Source organism: Chiloscyllium plagiosum, unplaced genomic scaffold (assembly GCF_037043375.1).
Source record: "Chiloscyllium plagiosum isolate Xiang-an unplaced genomic scaffold, Cpla_swu_hap1 HiC_scaffold_53X, whole genome shotgun sequence".
Taxonomy (NCBI): Eukaryota; Metazoa; Chordata; class Chondrichthyes; order Orectolobiformes; family Hemiscylliidae; genus Chiloscyllium; species Chiloscyllium plagiosum.
Genome location: NW_028270191.1, coordinates 15,727,971 through 15,744,608, shown reverse-complemented (window position 1 = coordinate 15,744,608; position 16,638 = coordinate 15,727,971). Strand labels below are relative to the sequence as shown.

Here is a 16,638-nt window from a genome sequence, read left to right as displayed (position 1 = left end):
ATCTGAAATGCTCCCTTAAAGGCTTTAATGAAAGGGTTCAATTAGATTTTAAGACTGCAATTGATTGATGCACTTAGAATAAAAATCTAAGGCAAGGAAACAGGGTTAAGATACAGCTCAGCATGATTGAATGGAATCGCAAAACAGGCTCAAGGGTTGAAAGGTCTTCTCTTGTGTTCCTCATTTTATTTTACGTTTTGAAAAAAAAAAGCACATGTAAGAATCTGACCTGAACACCGTTTACAGCAAATGGTGGGACCAAAGAACAATCACATCACAAAGCCAGAAGGTTTCAGCAAATGAACCATGACGTTATGGAAGTGGGAATAGGCAATCTTGTGATGAAGCAGATAGGGAGATGCATGTTCAGTACTGGGCAGAGAGATTCATTATGAAGCAAGGTTGAGGTAGTTAGGGCTTTTCTCACTGGAGCAAAGGAGGATGAGAGGTGACTTGATAGAGTATAAGATGATGAGAGGTATAGTTAGAGTGGATAGCCAGAGACTTTTTCTGAGGCAAAAGTGGCTATCATGACGGGGCATAATTTTAAAGGTGATTGGAGGAAGGTTTGGGGAGATGTCAGAGGTCAGTTCTTTACACAGTGATGGGTGCGTGGAGTGGTAGCAGAGTCAGAGACATTAAGGACATTTAAGCGACTCTTGCGTAGGCACATAGATGGTAGTGAAATGAAGGGTATGTAGGTTAGTTTGATCTCAGGAGTAAGCTCAAAGGTTGGCACAACATCAAAGGCCAAAGGACCTGTACTGTGCTGTACGGTTTTATGCACTAAAACAGGAACATAACAGATGTGCATACAATCTACATATAAAATCAAGAAACTCGAGCAAAGGCAGTACATGCTAAATGACAATGGATTTTGATGTTTGGGATTTTTAAAAATAAAAACTGAAATCTATTTGATACCATTTAAGTTTTTCAATTCTCAAAAGGCACAACACTGAAAAGGGTACTGTGGGAGTAAACAGAAAGGGTAAATAAACAGATCTAGTCCAATGGAAACAACTTAAGTGGGGATCATTTGTGTTTACTATTTCTGATGAACTATAAAGAGGAATACAGAATCTTGCTAAATAAAAATTTTGTCCCCAATTCTGCATCTGAGATTATAGAATTCAATGTGGAAAGATCATGTCAGGCAATATCATTAATCTGCTGAGGCTTTGTTCTTGTGCTTACCTGAACCCCTCAATGTTACTGCCTTTTAAAAACACTCCAGACTATGTTTCCTTCTTTGTAACAATATTGTGAACCATTGTTTGCATTGCATTGAGCGTCGTGGGGGTGCCTATTAAGAGGGTGCCGCTGTGCTACGCAGTGCAGCCACTAGCCAGAACATGTGGCAGAAAGCCTCCAACAGCTGAATGTCATCTCACCACAAGAATTTGAGAATCTTAAAGACATTGCTATTTTCTGACTTGAGGTGCTAATTGTTAAACTTTTGAATTAAGAAATTACTTACCAAAACTACTTTTATGCAAAAATAAAATTCAGGACACATTTGGTATTTCATAACATAGGGGAGACAAACATTATGGACTCAGTGTAGGTCTTTCCCTCTTGCACTTAAACATGCATGATCTGGGCAAATTAAGCAGAGAGGAGGAGAAGTTTGATGGGGAGTAAAAGGATCAAACAAAATCCATACAATTTCCTACTGTTTATTTCAGGGAAGTGAAAGGTGCCCATTTCACCAGTGGTGCACGCATGTTTAAATTGTAACATTAAGTCTCTTGAGGCCACACAAGATCCTTTTGTTTGTAGGAGAAATAGTGATCATACAAAAATGATAGAGTCCTCAGAGCAACAGACTGGAATCTAAGATGGTCAAATTAGGATCTAACTTGACCTGAACGGTGAAGAAGCATTCAGATTGCCGAACAATCATTGAGGTTGACTTGCTGAACTTAAAGATGTTGAATGCCTGTCGGCATCTGCAGGTGACAAATAATCCTATTTTAAACACCTGGAGTACTTTCTCCATTGTCTCACACAATGAATTACTTCACAAATGGAATACAACTCACAAACAGACCTTGGTTAGTGTCTGCCTGCCACAAGCAATATCTGTTGGTGCTAGCTCATCCTAAATTCTCTTCCTGTCCACATAGGAAATACCTAGTTTCCAGATAGTCTAGATTAAAATGAGCTCAACATAAGGCACAGAACATATGGTGTGAACTCAAACTATTGTTTCCCCAAACTGAATGCAGATTTGAGTGAGTTTATTTTGTCTGGGCATTTAGAATATCTGCACTATTCTTTGAGTGTAAAAGGGTATGCATGATGAAAAGACAAATATTCCATGATGTTCTTCAATGATGAGTTGGAAGTTCCATAAATCAACATTTTGCACTCAACTACCACCAAGAAAGAGAAATAAACCAGATATTGATTTCACTGCTATTTGAAATATTAGGTATTGAGCAGAGTGGTTGCCACAAGTGCTTGCATAATCACAACTGACAACGCACTTCAATCAATGAGAAATGGCCTGGGACCCCTGGAGTTATGCAGCAAGCCACTGTGGGATACGTAATTAAGTTGGCTAGATTCAACAATATTTAGAAGCCGATGTCTACAGTGCTAGTTCTGCCATCTGAGGTCTTGAAATTTAATCGGAGTTCGTGTTCGGTCTTAGCCTACCCATGGATTTGGTCATTAATATAGAATATTTGGTCATAATTTAAGCTATTTAACATACACATCAAAAAGTCAAAAGTTTAAAATAGGACTTTGAAATATTTACACTAGTTATTGTTAGGTGATTATTATAAGTACTTGCCTATTCATAATGGCTAAGTAGTAGTTTGGGAGCACTTTGCATGCCTATTTTCTTCTAAGAAATTGTGTACTGACCTGATCCATTAGAAGAGGAATGTATCGTAATAATCATTACAGTGGTACTATTACCTTCCAAGCAGCCTTAAGGTTGGAAAGAGAGGTTTAAAATCGGAAAATCAACCCAAAAAAGGCGGTGAATGCTGGGACAATTGAAGATTAAAGTCTAAGATCAATATATTTTTGATGACTACCCCTCAGGAGAAATAATTGGTCAGGTGAACACTTCAGCCCAGAGAGACATCAATGAACAACTTAGAGGACATATTAGGAGTGACAACGACAAATCAATACATCAAAAAGCTAGATACAAGGAGGCAAAAATTCTAGAATCACTGCAACATCCAGCTGGTTCTTAAATGAGGAGCTTTAATATATTCCTGCGTAGAAAAGAGATGGGCTGAATGACCTTTTTGCTTTTTGTAAAAAGTGGCCTGCACTCATTGTCAGAGCTTACATACCAAAAATAGTGTCATTTAAGTAAACTACTGGAACAGAGACTGTACCCAGACTATGAACTCACCCGTTTTGGTGGTGGATGTGTAGAAGGGATGGCACAAACTCAATGGAATGAGAGAGGAGATTTAAAGCCTGTGATCAAATCTCAGGATTGTTCCAACTGCTCAAGATTGAGCGCTTCGCCTGATCCTTCAATTTTAGTTCTGCCTTAAAGCTCATTTCCAGCCATCTGCTACTCTTAATGAAATATAAAGAATTTAAGTTCTAACTATACACTGGTAGTTATAGACCAGTGAGCTTTACTTGAGTTGTGGGTAAAGTGTTAGAAAAAGTTATAAGAGATAGGATTTATAATCAGCTAGAGGGGAATAAGTTGATTAGGGATAGTCACTGTTTTGTAAAGGGTAGCTCATGCCTTACAAATCTTACTGATTCCTTTGAGATGGTGACCAAACAGGTGGATGAGGGTAAAGCAGTTGATGTGGCATATATATAGATTTCAGTAAGGCTTTTGATAAGGTTCCAAGGTAGGCTATTGCACGAAGTACGGAGGCATGGGATTGAGGGTGATTTAGCGGTTTGGATCAGAAATTGGCTAGCTGAAAGACGACAAGGTGATGGTTGATGGGAAATGTTCATCCTGGAGTTCAGCTACTAGGGGTGTACCGCAAGGATCTGTTGTTTTGGGGCCACTGCTGTTTGTCATTTTTATGAAATGACCTGGATGAGTGCATAGAAGGATGGATTAGTAATTTGTAGATAACATTAAAGGTTGGTGGAGTTGTGGATAGTGCCAAAGGCTGTTGCAGGTAACAGAGGGACATAGGTAAGCTGCAGAGCCGGGCTAAGAGATGGCAAATTGAGTTTAATGTGGGTAAGTGTGAGATGATTCCCTTTGGAAGGAGCAACATCAATGCAGAGTACTGGGCTAATTGTAGATTGTTGGTAGTGTGGATGAGCAGAGAGATCTCAGTGTCCATGTACATAGATCCCTGAAAGTTGCCACCCAGGCTGATAGGGTTGTTAAGGCACACGGTGTGTTAGCTTTTATTGGGAGAGGGATTGAGTTTCAGAGCCACAAGGTTATGCTTCAGCTGTACAAAACTCTGGTGCGGTCACACTTGGAGTATTGCGTACAGTTCTGGTCACCGCATTATAGGAAGGATGTGGAAGCTTTGGAAAGGGTTCAGAGGCGATTTACTAGGATGTTGCCTGGTATGGAGGGAAGGTCTTAAAGGCCGAGGGACTTGAGGCTGTTCTCATTAGAGAGAAGGTTGAGAGGTGACTTAATCAAGACGTATTCAGAGGGTTAGATAGGGTGGACAGATAGCCTTTTTCCTCAGATGGTGTAGCTAGCACAAGGGGACGGTTTTAAGAGGTGATAGATATAGGACAGATGTCAGAGGTAGTTTCTTTACTCAGTAGTAGGGGCAGAATGCACTGCCTGCAACAGTAGTAGATTCGCTAACTTTATGGGCATTTAAATGATCATTGGATAAACATATGGATGATAATGGAATAGTGTGGGATAGATAGGTCAGAGTAACAATCTGAAGCCTATGGAACCGTCGAGGGCTGAAAGGGCCTGTACTGCGCTTTTAATGTTCTATGTTCACCAACCCCTTCTCCTTGGTTGTTTTCTTTTGAGATGGCAGCGCAAAGATAAAAAAGGCAAAGAGATTTAAAATCTTCTAGTGCTGAAACAAGATAAAATTCCTCACACAAATGATTAAAGACCAAATAACAGGAATAAAGTCAGTCAGCCATTAACATGGCTAGAGCTAAGAGATTCTGGAGATTTTCCCCCAACTGCCTCCAACCTTATAGTCTCCCAACCCCGATCAGCTCATTCCGAAAATCCATAAAATCCACAAACCAGACTGCCCCAGTAGGCTCATCGTGTTCCTGCCCCACCAAGATCAGTTCCTCCTATCTTGATTCCATCCTCACCACTTGTCCAGAGCCTGCCCACCCACATCTGTGATTCCTCTAATGCCTCCACCATATTGACAATTTCCAGTTTCCTGGCCCTGTCTCCTGTTCACCATGGATGTCCTCTATACCTCCATCTCCCACCAGGATGGTCTGTGAGCTCTCGGCTTCTTCCTAGACCACAGGCCTAAACAATCACCATCCACCGCCACTCTCCTCTGTTTGGCTGAATCTGTTCTTACTGAGCAATTTCTCTTTAATTCATCTCACTTCGGCCAAGTCAAAGAAGTGGCTATGGCTACCCACATGGTAGCAGTTATGCCTGCCCCTTTATGGGGTATGTGGAACAATCCTTGTTCCAGTCCTACACTGCACATCTACCTCCCCCGACCCCACTTCACAACTCTTCAGTACATCAATGGTTGTTTCAGTGCTGCTTCATATTCCTCCCTGGAACTTGAAAAAAAGTGTTCTTTTTGCCTCCAATTTCCACATCATCCATTTACAACACTTCCTTTCCTTGACCTCTCCATCAAGAAATAAACTGCCCACTACTATCCACCACAAAGCCACAGACTCCCAAAGCTGCCTTCACGACAGCTCTTCCCACCCCACACCCTGCAACGATGCTATCCCATTCTCCCAGTTCCTTCGCCTACGTCATATCTGTTCAGACAATGCCACCTTCCAAAACAGCATTTCCAACATGGCTTCCTTCTTCCATTACAGTGGTTTCCTGCCCACTATGGTTGACAGGGCCCTCAAACATATCCGATCTATCACCCATGCTTCCGTCCTTGGCCTTTCCCATCACTCAACAGCATGATCAGGTCCCCCTTGCCCTCACTTTTCACCCAACCAGCCTCTGCATTCAAAGGCTCATTTCTCACCATTTCAGGCAACTCCAGCAGAACACCACCTCTAAACACATCTTCCCCTCACTCCCCCATCTGCATTTCACAGGGATTGATCCCTCTGGGAGGCACTAGTCCATTCATCAACCACCAACACAACCACCCCCTTCCCACGTAACTGCAGAAAGTGCAACACCTGCCCTTCACCTCCTCCCTGCTCATCATCCAACAGCCGAAAAACAGTCTTTTCAGGTGAAGCAGCATTTCACCTGCACTACCTCCAATCTTATTGTATTCGCTGAACCCAGTGTGGCCTACTCTACATTGGAGAAACTAAATGCAGACTGGGCGAGCGCTTTGCAGAACACCTCTGGTCCATGCGCAAGCATGACCCCAACTTTCCCATATTGTAACAGTCATTTTAATACAGCATCCTGCTTGCCATGCCTACTTGTTTGTCCTTGGCATGCTGCAATGCTCCAGTGAATCACAGCGCAAACTAGAAGAGCAACAGCTCATGTTCAGACTGGGCAGTTTACAACCTCATTCATGATGAAGGGCTTTTGCCAGAAATGTCGGCTGTCCTGCTCTTCAGGTGTTGCCTGACCTGCTGTCGAGAATCCAGAAGTATATTCCTGTCAGGGTGAAAAGGAAAGGCCTGGTAGGTATTGGGAATGCTGGATGACAAAAGAAATTGAGGGTTTGGTTAAGAAAAAGAAGGAAACATATGTAAGGTATAGGCAGGATAGATCAAGGGAATCCTTAGAGTATAAAGGCAGTAGGAGTATACTTAAGAGGGAAATCAGGAGGGCAAAAATGGGACATGAGATAACTTTGGTAAATAGAATTAAGGAGAATCCAAAGGGTTTTTACAAATACATTAAGGACGAAAGGGTAACTAGGGAGAGAATAGGGCCCCTCAAAGATCAACAAGGCAGCCTTTGTGTGGATTCACAGAAAATGGGGGAGATACGAAATGAGTATTTTGCATCAGTATTTACTGTGGAAAAGGATCTAGACTGTAGGGAAATAGATGGTGACATCTTCCAAAATGTCCAGATTACAGAGGAGGAAGTGTTGGATGTCTTGAAATGAGTAAAGGTGGATAAATCCCAGGACCTGATCAGGTGCACCCGAGAACTGTTGGAAGCTAGGGAAGTGATTGCTGGGCCTCTTGCTGAGATATTTGTGTCATCGATAGTCACAGGTGAAGTGCCGGAAGACTGGAGGTTGGCAAACGTGGTGCCACTGTTTAAGAAGGGTGGTAAGGACAAGCCAGGGAACTATAGACCGGTGAGCCTGACGTCGGTGGTGGGCAAGTTGTTGGGGGGAATCCTGAGGGACAGGATGTACATGTATTTGGAAAGGCAAGGACATTTTGCAAGGTTTGTGAAGGTTTGTAGCTCAGGTTGAGGTTTAGGGTGTAGATTTGCTCGCTGAGCTGTAGGTTTGATATCCAGACGTTTCATTACCTGGCTAGGTAACATCATCAGTGGTGACCTCCAAGTGAAGCGAAGCTGTTGTCTCCTGCTTTCTATTTATATCTTTCTCCTGGATGGGGTTCGTGGTGATGTCATTTCCTGAGGGGTTGATAGATGGCATCTAGATCTATGTGTTTGTTTATGGCGTTGTGGTTGGAGTGCCAGGCCTCTAGGAATCCTCTGGCATGTCTTTGCTTAGCCTGTCCCAGGATAGATGTGTTGTCCCAGTCGAAATGGTGTTTTTTTTCATCAGTGTGTAGGGCTACGAGGGAGAGAGAGGGTAGTGTCTTTTTGTGGCTAGCTGGTGTTCATGTATCCTGGTGGCTAACTTTCTTCCTGTTTGTCCTACGTAGTGTTTGTGGCAGTCCTTGCATGGAATTTTGTCGGTGACGTTGGTTTTGTGCAAGGACTGATTAAGGACAGTCAGCATGGCTTTGTGAGTGGGAAATCATGTCTCACAAATCTGGTTGAGTTTGTTGAAGTAAAAAAAGAGGATTGATGAGGGCAGAGCAGTAGATGTGATCTATATGGACTTCAGTAAGGTGTTCGACAAGGTTCCCCATGGGAGACTGATTAGCAAGGTCAGATCTCACAGAATAAAGGGAGAACTAGCCATTTGGATACAGAACTGGCTCAAAGGTAGAAGACAGAGGGTGGTGGTGGAGGGTTGTTTTTCAGACTGGAGGCCTGTTACCAGTGGAGTGCCACGAGGATTGGTGCTGGATCCTCTACTTTTTGCCATAAATGATTTAGATGCGAGCATAAGAGGTAGAGTTAGTAAGTTTGCAGATGACACCAAAATTGGAGGTGTAGTGGACAGCGAAGAGGGTTACCTCAGAGTACAACAGGATCTTGACCAGATGGGCCAATGCAAGGTGCTGCAGTTTGGGAAGGCAAATCTTAGCAGGATTTATACACTAAATTGTAAGGTCCTAGGGAGTGTTGCTGAACAAAGACCTCGCAGTGCAGGTTCATAGCTCCTTGAAGGTGGAGTTGCAGGTAGATAGGATAGTGAAGGTGGTGTTTGGTATGCTTTCCTTTATTGGTCAGAGTATTGATTACAGGAGTTGGGAGGGTATGTTGCGGCTGTACAGGACATTGGTTAGGCCACTGTTGGAATACTGCGTGCAATTCTGGTCTCCTTCCTATCAAAAAGATGTTGTGAAACTTGAAAGGGTTCAGAAAAGATTTACAAGGATGTTGACAGGATTGGAGGATTTGAGTTATAGGGAGGCGCTGAACAGGCTGGGACTGTTTTACCTGGAGTGTCAGAGGCCGAGGGGTGACTTTATAGAGGTTTACAAAATGGTGGGGGGGTATGGATAGCTTAAATAGGCAAAGTCTTTTCCCTGGGGTGGGGGAGTCCAGAACTAGAGGGCATAGGTTTAGGGTGAGGGGAAAGATATAAAAGAGACCAAAGGGGCAACGTTTTCATGCAGAAGGTGGTATGTGTATGGAATGAGCTGCCAGAGGAAGTGGTGGAGGCTGGTACAATTGCAAATTTAAAAGGCATCTGGATGAGTATATGAATAGGAAGGGTTTGGAGGGATATGGGTCAGGTGCTGGCAAGTGGGACTAGATTGGGATATCTGGTCGGCATGGATGAGTTGGACAGAAGGGTCTGTTTCTATGCTGTACATCTCTTTGACTCTATGCTGTGCTTTTTCAGCATCACAGTTTTGATGATAATCTCCAGCATCTGCAGTCCTCACTTTCTCAGAGTTGATTACAGCCTTCTGGGCTCAATATGGAATTCAATGCCTTCAAACTGTGAACCCACTCCTTTCCCTTGTTTAGCTTTGTTTGTTACATTCTAACACCCTCTTTCTTTCTCCCCCTCCCCCTCCACCCCAGTAGGACTGTCTGTTCTTTCCAGTCTGGCAGGTAGACCCACCATTGTTCTGTCATTCTCACATTCTGATCAGTTATTCTCCACCAGCACTCCAACACATTCCCCCACTATTACACAAGTGCTGCCCCCTCCACTCTTCACATCAGCTGTGATAATGAGTTATCTAGACTGGAAATGGTAGCTTGCTCTCCATGGACGTTGCCTGACCCACTGATGTCCAGCATTTTTTGCTTTTATTTCAGTTTCCAGCATCTGCAGTAATTTGCTCCTAAAGTGAATCTTGTTTGGATTACTAAACAAAATAGGGAAAGTGGCACCTGTAAATTAGATAGCGAGTCAAATTAACCAGAAGAATTTGAAAGCTACAAGTCCCCCCCAAAAAAAAGTATCTCAAGTTGAGAAGCAATTCACAACAACTTGCATTTACATAGTGCATTTAACATTATAAAACATTCCAATGATCAATAAATCAGAACAAATGCTGGACAAGGAGATGAAAAACTTTTTTTGCTACTAATGAATAGACATGTATGAAGGGGAAATTAAAACCCCAAAATTCAAAAATGGATGTCAGAATTGAACATGACTAAAAAGATGAAAACCAAGTCAGTCATTGAGTGTTGCACTGTCACGTATTAGCCCGCAGGATAAAAGGTATTTTAAATATTACGAGGCAACTTAAAAAGGAGTTTCAGTGTGAGAAGGTAGTCAGCATTAAGCATCTTTGCTTATTTGGTGGCACTAGTTAGAGCAGAAAGAGGAGTTCCAAGAATAAAACGATCTGGGGAAGATGAACTTTTGTCAAAATCATGCATTTTGATGTTTTTGCATCTGACTGTTTTTCACCTGTCTTTGCTGAAACGTCACAAATCTTTTTCTGGCAAAGTTTAGTTTTCAACAAAAAAAAAATTGAATTGAAACACCTATTGAAGGGACAGAAGAGCTTCAATATCCATGTCAGATTTCAATAAACTCACCAATGCAAATAACAGACTGGTCTGCCAGTGCAAACAGGAAGCCTAAACAATCAGATGTAAAAGAATCTGAAATCTCATGTTAAAAAAAAAGAATAAGTGCGATGACTACCAAAGATGACAATTAGAAATTATCCTGGTCTGTTGTGGATCTCATTTAAGATCTGGGACAGAACAGATTGCGTGTCATTGGCTGCATATTGACTCACTACCAGCAGTACAGAGGCACCATTTTATACAGAATATTTTCATTGCAACATTCCAATGCAAATCGAGTCATGTATCAAATCATGAAAAAAATAGGGGCTTCCAAACCACTTTCTCTTCAAAACAGCATCACCTTTCCTTCCCAGTTGTTGAGAGTTGGCATTTACAGCAGTCAGCAATGTAGTGAAATCAAAAACCCTAGACGAAGCAGCATCTTTAAGAGCATGCACGCTGTCACACTAAGGTCAGAGCTCTCCTGTCCAAATAAATTGCGCATTCAATAACTTACACCATTCAAAATATTAGGATATATAGACAGATGTTGATCCATAAAAATGTAGAATAACCACAAGCGAATGAGTAGGAAAAACTTGGTATCTAATTAAATTACAATTTTGAGGAAAAGCCGCGAAATTAAAGCATCTGAAAACATGATGATACGGGATGGCACTGTTTGATAACATTTTATTAAAATATTCATGTTGCAGCAGATATCAAAACTCGAAGCAATAAAAATTCTTCAGTCGGACTGACATCGCTGACATGTTCTTGGCCCAGGATTCATCCTCGTCGCCTTCAAGGTTAAGCTGTTAATGTGCAAGCACTAGTGTTCGTCCACCTCATCTCCCTTTCCCTCGATTTACTGTTCTAAGCCTTTTATCCGGAGTAGCCGCCGGTACTCAGGAACGCAGAACATGCACGCAACACACATGACAGAAATATTAAAATGTCACTGCCGCATTGACTGGAATAGTTTTACCTTCACAATGAGGAATGAAAAATATCTTCAGAGAACGCACACAAGAGCCAACGGAAGCAATCAAATATTAAACATCGTTCATCACATTTTGGAAATAAATTTAATTAACTACAGTCAATCCTACCATTTATGAACATTTTTTAAAAAGTGAAATATTTAACGTTAAATGAAGAAACACACGCACATCAGACGCTCCAAAGGTCAGGCACGGTACCTGGTAACTGAGGGCACACTCAGATTCCTGGCTCCCAGCTGGCATGGTTGCTGCTCACAGAAACGCTGCCGATCTTCACTGCTGACTGAAGCTGCAAGCGGTCAGACGGACAATTGCGGCCGGGAGGGTCGGAGCGCGTGCTCAGTATAGCCCCCTTACACAGCGCGCGCTCCTTACTCGTTCCACCAGCGACACACGCAGCGCGAGTAGCATCAGCACCAGCCTTATAACTTCCCTGAGTGGTTAACCGGCTAGGGGAGTCTGCCAATCACCATCGTTCATCCTTTAATATGTGCACAGGGGAGGGTTGATGGAGAAAAGCAGAGTGTATTTGAGTGATCATCCATCTTCGGTCAAAGTTTTTTTTAAACAAATTGCAGCTGTTGTATTAGTTTTTTTAAAAAAAATACATCTAAATTTAATCTCATTATCAAGTCCATCGTTTTATAAAACAAAGAACCGTAGATGCTAGAAATCTGAAACAAAAACAGAAAGTGCTGGGAAAACTCAGCAGGTCTGGCAGCATTTGTGGAGAGAAACAGAGTTACGTTTTGACGCTTCATCAAAACTTCTTTAGGGTTACTGGACCTGAAACATTAATCCTGTTTCTCTCTCCACAGATGCCGCCAGATCTGCTGAGTTACTGCAGCAACTTCTGTTTTTGTTTCGTCATTTTATAACCTAAATGTTTAAGACATTTCAACCTGATCGAAGCATTGTGTTTTGCAAATAGAATCATGTCATAGAAAGAGACAAGGATCACTGACAGGAAGCTAGTCAACTCACCCAGTACACACCAAGTTTTTTTCAAGAACTACTCAGTATCTCACTTTTTATTTTGCACTGTAGGCGTCTATCAATTCTCTTGTACCTACCTTCACTACACTTTCATTTCACATCCAAATCACTCGCTCTTATTTTAAAAAATCCTCATGTCCATGGTTCTTTGGCCATTCAAGTTACATTGGTGTCTTCTGGTTTTCAATCCTTCTGCCAATGCAGAATTTCTCCCTCTGGAAGTATGTAAGTAAATGCAATTGTATAATGTAGTGCAGGTAGATTGAACTGTCAAGCAACTTTATAAATACACAAAATAATAATGGAATAAACCTCATCATCATGTCAGTTGTATGTAAGACAATATTCTACTGACACTTCTTCCCTAAAAACAGAAACTGTCAAATATTTATTAAATTGAAACATAGTGGCCCAAAATCATATAAAAAACAACCCTTTATTACACCTAAACCTTACCAAAATGTTCAAACCTAAATAAAGTAAATATCACACTGCTTTGGGGTTGAGTCTTTGCATCCTGTATGATTGTCTTGGTATTCTCACCCATACCATAAACTGTTCTCAGGGAAGGAATGATCTATTTCTTTTAACTGCATCACTGAAGATCAGATATTTTAGCAACTTATTACCTCCCGTTGTATGCCCCAAGTGAATGCAATACATTTTCTTCAAAATAAGGGGGAGATGCAATGGCGGAAGCTGTGACAGGAGGCAGTGTCCATTAAAATTAAATTAACTTCCAGATTCTTCAGCAGTATATTACATTTTCCATATGTCAAATTGAGAAAGGGCCAAGGACATAATCAAATTTGAAAACAGGAAAAGATAAAATAAATCAGCAGTTGAGTGGCACTAAATTTGGATTTTAAAAATCATGTACACTTTGGAAGGATGGGAAGGCTGCAACATGTAAGCAGTTTTGAAACATGTGAGGCATTCTGTTACCTGAAGTTGCATTGGTTTATTTCCAAGGATAACATTCAGCTTTATGTTATTGTCTCAAGTGGTCAATAAGATGAAGTCTATCTTATTACATTCAGACATGATTGAAATAAGTGGCATTGTTTGCCTCAAGTGATTTCAGAACATAGTTTTGCTGACTTTCAATGTGACCCTTCAAATTGTTGCAACACCCACCAGACCTTTGGCTAATTGGTTCCTAAATCTAGTTTAATTTTCACATTATAAAAGGAAAGTAGGCCTGAAATGCCAGTGTAGCATATAAGCACACAAACATTTAACATTACTTCCATTTAAAATTCCTTCCTTTCCTATCCTAAGAGGTTTTAGCTGATGTAAACATAAATTGATCAAGTTCTCCTTTAAAGCAAATAAATTAACTTGATAAAAGTAAACCAGATCAGAAATTTAGACAATCATTCATACCCTAATATTGCATGGCATAATGTCAGGTCCAACATTCCTTAATTGGCATTGTTGACAATGTAATCACTAACATTGGGATGACTGTCAGTAAAATTACAAAAAGCACTACACATAGACTCTTAGTTTCCAACTGTTGAGCACACAGCTGTCCTTAACTCTTTAAAGTGTGCATTTTGTTATTCAAAAACCATGTGGAGACCCCTCACTATCAACTGTCAGACTTGTCCTGAGGTGAGAAAAGAATATCCAATTCCTCAGCAAACCCATTTTCAAAACTCCTCAATGTACATGACTATTGGAAGATAAATAATGGTTGATCATTTCCACTGGTCAATGAGACAGGAAAGAGGGCATAAATTGAAGGCAATCACAAAAAGAGTTAAAGAGGTTTGAAAGAAAAATCTTTATGCAGAGAATGATTAGCATGTGGAATTATCTGCGAGAAGCTTCTGTTGAAGTCAAGTCAGCCAATTTAGTTAAAAGGAAATTAAGTAGGTGCTTAAAATGGGAACATGAAAGGTTATGACAAGAGAGTAGGACAGTGGGATTAAGCTAGGTGGCTGGATGGAGAAAGCATGGACACAAACACGATGGGCCCCATGCCCTGTTTCTGTACTGCAACATCCCTTGTTTTTATAGAAATAACATTGTTGCATGCAACTTTTCTGAAAATAATAATCAAGCTCTTCAGAGATTTTTAAAAACATATTCTCAATCCCCAGATGAGAGCACTGCTTTATAATCATTTCCAATCTATCATACCATGGCTATATTAATCCGCACATTAGATACTCTTTTGACAGAGTTGATCCCTTATGTGCATACAACAGATTGCTTTAGATGTTTAAACTTCAGCTTTCTTTATTTCTTTATCATCTATAAATCACAAAAAGCATTCCTTGCAACCACATAGTGACAATGAAGAAGCATTTTAAGCTAACCAATGAAAACAGAAACTTCCAGTCATAGCCAGAATTTTGCAATTTGCTTGGACTGTTTTGATAAAGAGGTTTTCATGTTGACATCTTCACATTAATCAAGCCTAATGCTGGGAATTCTCCTGATGTCTTTGTCAACATCCCAGCTACAACCACTACTATCTCAAGTTAATCTGGTCATTTATCCAATTGTGTTTTGGGGACAATGTTAGTGCATAAGGGCTGCTGTGTTTGCCAAAAATAATCACTTTTTAAAAATGGTTTTTATTGGGTAAAGCAATTTGAGCCATTTCAGAGCCATAAAGCAATATATAAATGCAGGTATTATTAGTTTCGTTGCTGCTACCCTTCCAAAAGCCATCTTCAACATGTACAGAAGCTGAGCTATGTATCTCTGCTTCACATTCATTGACTTATTATAAAGGAGGAGAAAGTGAGATCTGCAGATGCTGGAGATCAGAGCTGAAAATGTGTTGTTGGAAAAGTGCAGCAGGTCAGGCAGCATCCAGGGAACAGGAGAATCGACGTTTCGGGCATTGATTCCTGAAGAAGGGCTTATGCCCGAAACGTCGATTCTCCTGTTCCCTGGATGCTGCCTGACCTGCTGCGCTTTTCCAGCAACACATTTTCAGTTATAATAAAGGAGGGTCTATATTCTCCACCAAGTTTCTCAAAAGTGTAGACATTAGAATAAAGCGATGTTCCTGACTTTTTAACTCATCCCACTTTATTTTTCTAAAATTACAAAAAGTGACAAAATAATTTCCAAGATACTTTGCAGAAGTTAACAATACAAGAATTTTAAGAAAGCACAATATTCTGCATTGTAAATCCTATATTTGTAAGAACCCAAAATGAGAGAGAAGCTTTTTAACATATGCTGATTACATTTGAAACAGATAACATGCTTAATTGTAAACAGAGCTTTCCTACAGACAGTAACCCAACTCAAGAGGTTTGGAATTTGAATGTTAAAGAAATGTAATGCTTGTGTTGGATGTCCAGGAGACTTTCTAAGAAAATCTAAGAAAAATGGCGAGCATGGAAAGGAAGAGAGGCTATAGTTACTTTTTGGCCTACCAATAATAGGCTTTGATTGAGCATTGTTCTAACTGCAGGACAGGGGAGGTGTGTACAAACTGGTAAAATACAAGTTCCAGACTGTTATTAGGAAGACCTTCTGCAGACAAAGAATAATCAATGTCTGGACAATATCTGAGAAGGTAGTGAGGCAAAAAAATTAGATCGAAGGAACAATTTGATACCATCTGGTGGAAATGGGGATTTGTGAAAAGATGAGCTATTTGGAAAAACAGACTATTCTATCTGTATGGAGCTTTGCAACTCATCACTGAGTATCACTGCAGATACAACCCAATCTTCTCAGCTCCAATTAAAAAAATGCTAAACTCTTATGATTCTTTGTGTAACTGTAATCCCTCACCCTAAGAAATCTAAACTGTACCCTTTCAATTGCTGTCATATCTTCCCATGCCTGGGAAGCGAATATGCTTGGGAAGGTGCTGGTCAAGTTTTAGTTAAAGCAAAGCAAGCCAAATAAACACAATAATTTTGAAAAGATTTGGGTACACTACTTCACTGCTTCTTTTATCCTTGAACTTTTACCTTTCCTTCTATCCTCTGACTTAAGCCTTTTCCATCTGCCAAAATGTCAACTCCAGCTGGGAGAGAGCAGAATGATGACAATTGCATACATGGCCCTGGCCTACGCTGTTCAAAGAATCAACCAGCAGAGGGCATAAAATCCCTATAATGAAATAGGAATCCACCTCTCCTGTTAGATTTATTCAAGAGCTTGATACAATGCCTCACAACATTTCCACTGACCTACCTTCTCAAACATCAGCTAAATTGACAGGGATTATATTGCAATTACTCTTGAAAAGACCTGCTTAGACATATG

The 16,638-nt window shown here is 40.8% G+C and overlaps 2 protein-coding genes across 5 annotated transcripts in view; both read right to left on the bottom strand.

Annotated features, from left to right (window-relative positions):
- Nucleotides 1–11,730, bottom strand: part of LOC122543353 (electroneutral sodium bicarbonate exchanger 1-like) — a 449,950-nt gene extending 438,220 nt beyond the window's left edge. For 2 of the 3 annotated variants that reach the window (XM_087985536.1, XM_087985538.1), the window contains exon 1: nt 11,593–11,730. In XM_087985536.1, the coding sequence (XP_087841662.1) occupies nt 11,593–11,637 (45 nt within the window). In that variant the 5' untranslated portion in view covers nt 11,638–11,730. The remainder of the gene's footprint in view (nt 1–11,592) is intronic. The other variant, XM_087985537.1, reaches the window with a different exon arrangement.
- Nucleotides 11,067–16,638, bottom strand: part of LOC122543354 (TRAF family member-associated NF-kappa-B activator) — a 64,333-nt gene continuing 58,761 nt past the window's right edge. Inside the window, exons 7-9 of one of the 2 annotated variants that reach the window (XM_087985540.1) lie at nt 12,468–12,605; nt 11,593–11,875; nt 11,067–11,378 (exon numbers count right to left, since the gene is read on the bottom strand). The gene's annotated coding sequence lies outside the window, so the exon portion shown is untranslated. Of the gene's footprint in view, nt 11,876–12,467; nt 12,606–16,638 lie in introns of both variants that reach the window. The other variant, XM_087985539.1, reaches the window with a different exon arrangement.